The 11,576-nt window shown below is 36.5% G+C and overlaps 1 protein-coding gene across 1 annotated transcript; it reads right to left on the bottom strand.

The window, feature by feature from the left end:
• Positions 1-2,643: 2,643 nt before the first annotated feature.
• On the bottom strand, positions 2,644-9,997 carry LOC147077378 (uncharacterized). The gene is made up of 2 exons (XM_085941075.1): positions 9,483-9,997; positions 2,644-2,785 (listed from the first exon to the last, which is right to left on the bottom strand). Exons 1-2 carry the CDS (start codon positions 9,995-9,997, stop codon positions 2,644-2,646), a joined length of 657 nt encoding a protein of 218 aa, XP_085797201.1.
• Between the last annotated feature and the right edge of the window lie 1,579 nt (positions 9,998-11,576).

The following is an 11,576-nucleotide window of genomic DNA, read 5'->3' on the forward strand; positions in this document are numbered from 1 at the left end:
ACTCGATAGATGACAGTTCTTTGACATTGTTCTTTCAGGTTAAAAAGGTGCACTGAATTTAAAGTAAGCCCACCGGTTACTAAGTTCACCGGGGGGCTTACGCTAACACTGGACTCGACGACGGCTGGGTATAAAAAAGCCCTGTAATCACGCCGGATTATCTTTTTATATCATCCTTAATCGGCGGAACCTGTCAGAAAACAACGTCAGTGTTGACGTTTCGGCTGCCGTGTCGCTATGTTTGTTACAGGTCGCCGGGCGAAATGGTGTTGCCATCGCCTCGACAGATATCCTTATGTTTACTCGTTGGTTGTGTTATTTGAACATAACAATATCCCGGTCCTTGGAGAGAGAAGACCAACCCGACGAGCGGTCTTCGACTAGAGGCGTACTGGAGTGTCTTCAGTAGTAGACGTTCTTCCTAGGGCTCGTACATAGAGTGCGGGTCGGAAATCTCGGCATCTCCGTAGAATGGTATGGCTGGCCTCGAGGCGGATGTGTAGTAACAACGGCAAAAAATTTGGTTCCGTACATGGATGATAAGTGAAAATTTTGAAGAAACGTGGAGAAACCAGTAACGAGCAGGGTCCTGAGGGGAAGTGAAGTTCTAGATGTCATCGCAGGGCTTCCCTACCTAACCACAGTTCACCACGTATCTATACTAAATGCAAATTTATCTGACTAATACAAAAACCATAACGTTCCAATCAAGCAAGTATAAAAGAGAGAAATTTTAGTAAGCTTTTAACATAATTATAACCTTAAATGGTCACACAGCACATTAATCAGGATGTGACCCGTAATTCACAATGGTGAATTGTATTTCCAAATTTTACTTCAAATATTATCAAAAAAAAATAGAACAACATTTAACAGATACAACCCCAGGTTAAAATTTGACAGCATCATTTAATAGTTATTTAAGTGTATGAATTTATAAATTAAGATGCTTTAAAATCTCTTTAAAAAGTTTAAATAAAAATATTTCAATAAAACAGCACAAGAGTACTGACAGCTAAAGGCTGATGGAAAATTTTTAAAATGAGTTGAGAGAAAAAGAACCCAGTATGGTGGTAATAGAATATACTGCCGACGGGGTGATCGCGCAGTATTGTAAAAGTACAGCTGTAGTGTGACAAAGAAAATAACCACCAATAGGGTTGATTACAATTGTGAATTATAGGATACAAATATAACTTACAACTAAAGGTATACAAGGCTACGTTTGAGTTGGCGTGCGTATGAGGCTAACGGTATAATGTATCGACGACAAACGTCAATCCGTACATTTAATAAATTTAGCGAAATTCAATTACGAGAAAAGAGTACAGACTACCAAATCTGACTAATATACCAGCGGAGTTAACAACCGATCGCGGCATCTTGGATGTCCGGAATGCAAAAAATATATAAAAGTAACGTGAGCTGATGATCTAAGCTGTGTACTGAATTACGCGTAGATTTCTATTAATTACCAAAACAAGCGAACGAAGAGAGGAAGAAAAAAAACAAAACGAGTGAAGCTCCGCGATAAGTAAATTTAAATAAACTACGTTAAAGGTCTACGATTGCGGTACGAGACTGTCGTAGACTTCAACAAACACGGTTCAATCTTCGAGGTTACTCTATCTTAACTAACTTAACCTAAAATATAGTTACCACACCGTGAACGCTAAAATGAACTCGATCCCGCAACACAAGAGACTACTCGTGGTACACTACTCTTCCGGGTGCATTATTTCATGCCTGGGAATGCACTAGTCCCAAACCTGAAATCCTTCAGAGGTGGCCTCGGATAATAAAAAAAAATAAAGAAGCTAAAGGAAACGCTACAAGCAAAACAGACAACTGCAAAGGCACCAGTATCGCGACGGAAGTTAAATGTAATTAATAACCAATATAGGTTATAGCGCAACTCACATTCAAGTGAGGGCTATATAAAAAAAACAAATAAACTAACATGCAACAGGTTCCGTATAACTAACGGCCAAGAGAATTTACACTAAAGATTGGTTCCTTATCAATTCAATCCAGGCAACGCCAAAAATAACCTTCAATCATCAGAGCGCACTGGTTTCCACACGTCAAGCACGGAAACCAGCCGCACGTGTGCAAAAAGGGCAAGCCAAACGCCCTCCCTTTAGGACACAATTCAACTGCTAGAAAAATAAAACCACCTGCCTTGGGAACCATCTTCCGCACCCAAGGTCTTTGAGAAAAAAGACGCCATTGGATTTCGATCCATTCCAATGGACGTACAGAACGCAGGCTAGCAGTTAAATTAGAAACTCATCATCTTCGACTCTTCCATCCTTCAAATAAAAAAATAAAAAAAAAATCTCCCACCATCCTGGATTGAATTGAGCGCGACTAAGCTAGGATACATCTTAGTTAAATATAAAAATCATTACAATAAAATCAAAAAAAATCACACGCCAAAACAAGTACAATAGCAAACCTTTCAAACAAATAGAGCAGTAAAAGCCTGAGTAAAAATATCTGTAAAAAAAAATCACATTGAGCAGTAGTATCTAACAGTAGATTCCCGCCGAAGATCGACAACTCCTCCGCCCAAGAATGAAATGCCGCCTCCCGAAGTGAGAGCCCTAAAGCTTGTTTTAAGCGTCGATTGATTTTTCTTGATTAACTTGAAATCTTGATAATAAATTGCTTGATAAACGGTATAGGGTACTTCTCCGCTCCGGGAAACTGCAAGACAGGGTCTTCATCTGGGCTGGATTTGGTAGTTGAAGATCCACGAACAAGAACCACTGCAGACGAACATCTGAAACCCACAAAATAAGATCTATAGTATGATGTAAAATAGCGTACAATAGCCATAACATATATAAAAGGCAAAATTACTGCTGCTATGAGAAATTTCAGACTTCTAAATATCACAAGACTTTGAATTGTTAAGTAATAATGCTATAAAGAGGCAAGATTAATTAACCTAGGGTAGATATCACAATTTAATACATATAAAATTAAAACACTGATTCCTTTTTAAACAATAAGATGGTAATAACAATTAAAAATATTAAATTCATTTTGATATGTTTGAAAATTGTAATTGTACAAAATAAATGGAAAATTACAATATTGATTCTGTGTCATTGTTGAATCACAGTAAATAGCAAGTAGCCATTATATTGTATAAGTTGGCTTGCAATTAATTTGAAAAAAAAAAAAAATAGTTACAAAAATATAACAATATACAAAACACTAAACAATGTCCAACCGCAGACGGATTGTCGCAGAAGATCAAAAAAATAGATCTATAGTTGAAATTGCAACCGCAATGAGTACCCCGCTGACTTTAAAAAGAAAAAAAAACTCGAACCCACAAACAGGCAATAAAGCAAAAGGAAGTTAAGTTGAAAATAAAATGGCAAAAATTTAATATTAATAATTAGAATCAAAAGGATAGAATAACAAACTTTAGTTAGTGTCACTGTAAGTTTAACCAAAACTGAATTTAATAACGTTTTACTGGAATTTTGAAATATTTAATAGGTATAATTGTTTAATAGTTCAGAAAAATTAGAAAAAGATGACAATATACTATTGTTATTGATGTTAAGTTCCGAACAAAAGATTCTAATAATTTGATTTAATAATAAACTTTAGTTTTGCACAAAAAAATTAGTCGGAACGTACTAGGATAATAAACTAAAGGTCAAAGTGTACACAACTTATGAAAGATTACTAAAATTGAGCTTAATTTTCTGAAGGAAAAGGAATTTTACTGTTTCAAAATATCTTTGACGTGAAATCGGCCGACAGATCTTCCATTAAGATCGCCTAGTAAATACACAGTAGGAGAAATTTTCTGCAAAACAATGTTTTCAACGAACCTCGGAGCCAATTTGTGTGAAAAATATGAGGCCGCTTTAGATAAAACAAAATTTCTCCTCCAGACAGTATCACCAGGGTCAAACTGAACCCGTTTTCTGCGTAAATTGTAACGCTGAGCACTGGAATGGAAATTTTCAAGAAGCTGGTCTTGTACCATCTCGAAAATTTCCGGGAGATTCAACAGCTGGTCAGGGAAAACAGAACGGTTTGCAGCGTCTGGGGGGACTAGATCTACATCAGTCCTTCCAACCCACGTTGCGTCCATTTGCTCTCTGGATCATATTTCTCTCACTTCTGTTCAAGCCCAAACCTTAGAGTCTATTAAAAACAATTTTTTTTCCATATCTTTCGAAAATTGCGGTTTGGGTCGTACTCATTTAATTTCTCATCAAATCGAAACTACAGGCCCACCTATTAAGCAAAGGTATTATCCACTATCTCCTGCCAAACAGGCTATTATGGAAAAGGAGCTGAATGAGATGCTGGCTTTAGGTGTGGTCACTCCGTCTAATTCCGCTTGGTCTAATCCCACTATTATCGTTCCTAAGAAGGATGGTTCCGGGAGATTATGTCTTGACTCTAGAAAATTGAACGCAGTTACAAAACCGGATAGATACCCTTTACCTTACATCTCTCAAATACTAGATCATCTTCGCGATGCAAAATTTATTTCATCTATAGATTTATCTAAGGCATTTTGGCATCGGTTAAAAAATCGGTTATATTATATTTATCTACATATTCATATCGTCATCATCAGCATCACATCGACCTGAACCAATACACTGCTTAATAAAGACCTCCCTAGCCTGATTTTACTCCGTTATGTCATATGAATCCCTGTATTTATAAAAATCGGTGATATTATATATTTTATCTGCATATTCATATCATCATCATCATCATCATCAACCAGGATTAATCCACTGCTTAATAAAGACCTCCCTAGCCTGATTCTACTCCTTTCTGTCATATGAATTTCTGTATTTATCAAAATCGGTGATATTATATTTATTTACATATTCATATCGTCATCATCATCATCATCGACCTGAACCAATCCACTGCTTAATAAAGACCTCCTTAGCTTGATTCTACTCCTTTCTGTGATATGAATTTCTGTATTTATCAAAATTGGTGATATTACATTTATCTACATATTCATATCGTCATCATCATCAACCAGGATCAATCCACTGCTGGATGAAAGGTTCCGCAACCTGATTCTACTACTATATTATACCTATTTCTATCGTCCTTATCATCATTGACCTGGACCCATCTACTGCTGGATAATGGCCTCCCAAGCCTGATTCTACTCCTTTCTGTCATTTGAATTGCTGTATTTATCAAAATCGGTGATATTATATTATATCTATTTATATTTCCATTATCATTATGAGCCTGAATCAATCCACCGGTGGATGAAGGCCTCTCTAAGTTGTTTGAATTTCTGTCGGTCATATGAATTGCTATATTTATCAAAATTGCTGATATTACATTTACCCATTCATAATATCGTCATTATCATCATCAACCAAGATTAATCCACTGCTGGATGAAGGTTATCCCAACCTAATTCTACTCTTCTTGGTCATATAAACTGCAATATTTTTTTAAATTTGTGATTTTATATACCTACCCATTTATATCGTCATTATCGTCATCAACCTGTATCAATCCACTGCTGTATGAAGGCCTCTTTAAGCTGATTCCACATCTTTAGGTCTTATAAATTCCTATTTTTATCAGATATAATATGTATTGCTTCATTATTTATCAACATTTGTCTCGATATGAATGTCCCGCACCGGGAAACTATATTGTTTAAGGTTAATTTTTAAATCAAAATATGATTTTTTAAATATTATTCTATGGCTCCGAGCATTTATTTTTTATAGACAATGAAACAAAATAATGTTTAAATTAATTTTTTATGCTGCTAACCTTTTTCTATTATGTAAATGGGACCCGAAAGAGATTAGAGCGTTATATTGGATCGCTATTTATGATAATCCCGATTGAGATGTATAATTATTTATCATATTTAAATGCACATACCTACACATATATTGTATTAAAATTAAAATGACAGTGGTAGCAATCGGCGATTGCCAGCTGTTCTGCTAGGCCTAGCAGTCTGAAATGGTGTCAGACGATATTGAGAAGGCCAGACTCCAGAATAGACTACGCACATGACTCCAAATTTGTATTGGCAGTGACGACATGCAGATTGTAAAACTGACAAATCAGCTAAATTTTCAACTGTCTGACGTGAATGAAAATCCATCCCGAAGGGAAAACTATGGCGCCGTCTATACACGCTTTACAATTTTTATATTAAAATCCAACACCAAGTCACTATGTCGAAAAGCTGTCTGCAAGACCTAGCGAGACAGACTGGCGAGAGCCAGCTGGCTCAGCTAGTAACTTATTAATGTATTATGGTTTACTTTAGGCAGGGTTTAATAGAATTTAAAAAAATAGCCAGCAACATCTGCAGTTTGTATTCTTAGTTTAATGAAAATAAACAAGTAGGTATTAGCTTAGTGTCCACTATTTATGTCGGATCTGAACAGCCTACTTCCACCTAGATTATAACATTTTAATTAGTCATAATAATAATATGTACATATCGACAACATGTTATATAGGTAAACGTTGTTTTTTTCAGTTAGCTGCGACGGGTGTCACTGAGACTGGCATAAAGCATGAGTTCACTGAAGACGAAATACCACCATTTTCTGATGAAGATCCTCAACCCGGATGTTCGCATTCAGATTACACACCAGGACATGGGGTACATTCAAGTTTATATATTGTAACATTTGCTTCTCTATTCCCTGATTTCTACCGAAGGTTGATGTTTAAAATTTCAATAAATCCCCATAATATTCCAGCCTGTCATATCAGCTATCAGTAGCGAAGGGTGGAGATAGGCTGTTAAGATCCGCCATAAATAGTTTACATCGAAATTCGCTAGTCATACGTATTTGTTTTTATTGAACTAAAACTACAATTTACAGATGGTGTTGGTTAGTTTTTAAAAATCAATTAAACCCTTCCTAATCCAAACCATCATAGTTTTGGTATACTTTGGGCAATACGACAAAATTGTGAACACTTTATGATTCACACTTATTTGTTTTCGTTGGATTTAGAATACATATTATACATATTGTCGGTTCATTTAGTTAAATTCATAGTCCTGCCTAAACCAAACTATAATAGATAAAACATATTTTTGAACCCATAAAATATTAAAATTTATTTATGATTTAATTGGACGATTTATGATATTTTATGGATCGACGAATATATTTACTATTAAGAGCGTACTTCAGTGAAACGGCAAATATTTTTCAACAGCAGGTGCGACGAAATTTCGCACTCGTCGCCAATCAAAAACCGATAGTTGAGGTGTGCGCACATCGATTTGTTTTGTCATTGCGTCGGATGAGTATATTCTTAAATCGTGTAAAGATGACTGAAAAACTTTACGTATGTAATTGAAAAAGAAAAAGAAATGAATATACTATTATTATTAGTAACAAGTAATATAACAATAAACATAACATTAAATGGACGCAAGTTGAATTTTTAAGACAAATTATATTTCGTTCGGCACGCGTCATTTGCACAATTCGCGCATCGCCTAGCCACGATCTTTTTAGACCATGCCTCAACTGGTATAACCTTTACTATTATGGCTTGGCTGTCGCAGGTTTAATTGATTATTAAATACCAAAAAACACTATCTACACATTGTAGTTTTAGATCAAATAAAGCAAAAATGTTTGACTGAAAACTTTAATATGCACTATTTATGTCGACTCTTAACAGTCTATTTCCACCCTTCGCCACTGATATATTGTATATTATTGGCTTCTTATATATATGATTTTATTTGTAATTTGCACAAGAAACTATTGTGTATATGTAAATAGATTGAACATGAAGTGACGTTCCTTGGCGCAGCACCGCCTATGATAAAGAGACTAAAAACGACCACCTATTTTTCGAAATATTGCTGCCGATAAGTAGTGTTCATTTTTTGCACTTGTTTTAAAATAAATCACAAATAATGTTATTATGCACCGAAAAATATACTTATTTATTTATTTAGAAAAAGAGTATTACGGCATTACAGCGATTGGCCAATACGCCATAATACATAATAAACACAAATATATAAAAATATATTAATTACAAATAACAAATAATATAACAAGAAAGTAGAAAAGACAGAATGTGTAAATATATAAGAAAAACGATAATATATACAATAATCAATACGTCCACAAACATTATATCATCATCATCAGCCGGGGTCAATACACTGCTGGATGACGGCCTCCCCAAGCTTTCTCCAATTCTCTCGGTCCTGTGTCGTTCGCTGCCACGTATTTCCGCCGAACTTTACCAGTTCGTATATCCAGCGGCTTTTAGGGCGACCTTGTGGCCGTTTCGTACCCCTTGGGTACCATTGGATGACGGCATTTGTCCAGCCGCCGTCTTTTCGGCGAGCAATGTGCCCCGCCCATCTCCTTTTCAGCTGTTTGGCAACGTCTATTACATCGCGTACCCTTGTCTGCTTCCTAACCCATTCGTTTCTCTTACGGTCATTTCGCGTGATGCCCGATGCCCAACATGCACCTCTCCATGCCTCGCTGTGTGACTCTTAGCCTTTGGACATCTCTCGTAGCCATACGTCAGCACGGGTAGCACACATTGGTTGAACACCCTACGCTTAAGACATAATGGTAGGTCACTCTTGAAGATACTATTCAGACGTCCGAAAGCACTCCATCCCAGCTTTGTTCTTCGAGAAATTTCATCGTGCATGCTTCCGTCTATGGACACCTGCTGTCCGAGATAGACGTAGCTGCTGACTTTCTCTAGTTGGGTTCCAGAAATACAGATAATCGCAGGTTCCGAAAAACGGTTCCTCATCACTTTTGTCTTTGAGACATTTATCTTTAGACCGACCGTTTGACTGACATCCGCGAGTTCTTGCATTCTACCTTGGAGGTCTTTCGGGTCTTGTGAGAGTATAACAATATCAACTGCAAAGCGCAGGTGTCTGAGGTGCTCTCCATTAATTGAAACACCTTTTTCCTCCCAATCACGTTTCCTAAATAAGTCCTCAAGAGTAGCGGTGAATAGTTTAGGTGAAATTGTATCACCTTGCCGGACACTTTTGTTAATGGGGAATTTACACGACCGTTTGTGGAGTTTCACGCATACTGTGGCATCACTGTATATACTGTTCAATATGTTTATGTAGCCTCTGGAAATTCCTTGTTTGCTAAGGGCGTCTATAATTGAGAATTTTTTGATGGAATCAAACGCCTTTTCATAGTCTATAAAACCGAAATATAATGGTAGTTTATATTCCTGGTAGCGCTCTATGATTTCCCTGACGACCTGTATATGATCCAAAGTACTGTAGCCTCTTCTGAATCCGGCTTGCTCTCTTGGTTGGTTCTCGTCTAGAACTGTTTGAGGGTATTTTCGTGAAAACCTTATACAGAATTGGCAGTAGACTAATTGGTCGATAGTTTTTCAGATTTTAAGTGTCTCCTTTCTTATGGATAATAATAATGGAGGCATTTTTCCATGACTCTGGGATGTTCTTTTCGTGCAGACAAGACGTGAACAGACGTGCGAGCACTTCACTCATCGTCCTCCCGGCCCGTTTGAGAACATCGATAGTCAACCTATCTTCTCCCGGGGCTTTCCCACTCTTCATGCACATTATAGCATATTCCACCTCTGTGGTAGTAACCTCGGGAAGAGGATCTCCATATTCTCCGTTCACCGGAAGATCTGAATTGATGTCAGTGTCATCTTTGTATAGAGCGCTATAAAACTCTACAACAGTGTCCAGTAGATGATCCCAGTTACGCACGATACTTCCATCTTGCGCTTTTAGTGTCGTGATCTGCCGTCTCCCTATTGACAGATGCTGCTTGTTCTTATGTAAGCTCCTTCCTGTCGCAACAATTGATTTTACAAGGTTCATATTGAACTTACGAAGATCTTCTCGTATGTTTTTACGTAGAGTTTTGCACAGCGTGGAGTATTCGAGATCATTTGCAACTTGTTGCTCGCTTTTCGTACTCCTACGCAGCTTCATAAGATCCAACGTTTCCTTTGAAAATTTTGCTTACTCGTTCAACCACAGCAGCAACTGTCTCTTCCAAAGATTCTATAATGATTTTTGTTACTGCCTCGGTATTTTGTAGGGAGATGGGGTCATTTTTAGCTTGGAAAGCCGCTAGCCTGTTCTCTGCTGTCTTATATAGAAGGTTGGAATTTGCAAATGCATCTTCGAAACTCATTACACCATTATTAATTCGCTCCAACTTGTTTCATTTGTTGGTTTTAGCTTAGGTACACTAATAATATGTTAATATAATATATGTGTAGGTTTGTACATCTTCCGTTAAATCGTGAGTATTTAATTATGATAATTTATGCATCACAATCATTCTAATGTAAAGCAATTTTTAATGCGAATAGGTATCTAAAATTGCGATCCACTGTACGTTAAATTAATCTCCTGCGAGCAGTGGCGGCCGGTGACAAGAATATGAGGGAGTGCAAAAAAGACTCACCTATTTATGCAAGAAGTCCATCCTCCGATCCTTGGATTTTGAAAACACGTCAATAACACGAATATTAAAGTCTGGTATTGACGATATCAATTGTTTTTCTATACTAAGCATCGCAAGAGCATTTAGCCTGCCTTGAGACATGGTATTTCTCAAAAATGACTTAACCCTCTTTAAAGTTGAGAAACAACGCTCACTTTCCACTGAAGTCATCGGAATTGTACAAATTATTTTTAATAGGGTAACACTTTCACTAAATACTTCCAGTAAATTATTATTAGTGAAAAGTTTAAGTATCGACAATGCTCCATCAGTAACGTAGAAATCTTTTCTACTGTATAAGACTATTAGTTCATTTTTAAGTTTAAATTTGTCAATAATGTCGTATAATGTGGTTACCGTATTAAAATCTGTAGTTGGAAAATTTGTATGATAATCCCGGAACTTTTCACTAAAAAACAATTTGGCTATTACTAAATGACCTTTATATTCGAAACGATCTTTTGCTTGGTTCACTATAATGTCGCATACTTCATTGCATATTACAGAATGAGGTAAATCATTGGGACGACGTTTTTTCGATGGTTGAATTTGTGACATATGATTATTTTGACGAATACATTGTATAGCACGCGTAAAGTGTTCAATGTCCATATTTATCTCCAACACGTCCTTTGACCTCGATTGAAGTTGTTTAAAAAGTATATCACAGTTTGGCATAATTTTGGCAAAGAAATCTAACCAATAGTTAAAATTGTCTTCGTTTAAATACCGTAACAACATTCCAGCTTGATTAATGGTATCGGCGTCTAAATTTTCAGATTCTAAAATGTGTTCCATGCACTCTTTTAACTGATCGCGATAAGTATGCACAATAGTAACTGTTCTTATATTGAAATTCCACCTCGTTGTTGGTGCTGCTGGTATTTTTCTATGAACTATTTCTTTCAAGATATCAGTTCGCTTCGCAGACCTCGAAAAAAAAATTGGAAACGCTCGTAAATTAGCAAAAAAGTTTCGGACTATGGTGTTAGCTGAAACACTTCTTTCCATTATCAAATTCAATTGGTGTGCATAACAATGTATGAAGTGTGCGTGTGG

The sequence above is a fragment of the Rhyacophila brunnea genome, unplaced genomic scaffold (assembly GCF_057557595.1).
Source record: "Rhyacophila brunnea isolate RB1 unplaced genomic scaffold, BYU_Rbru_1.0 scaffold_13, whole genome shotgun sequence".
Classification (NCBI taxonomy): Eukaryota; Metazoa; Arthropoda; class Insecta; order Trichoptera; family Rhyacophilidae; genus Rhyacophila; species Rhyacophila brunnea.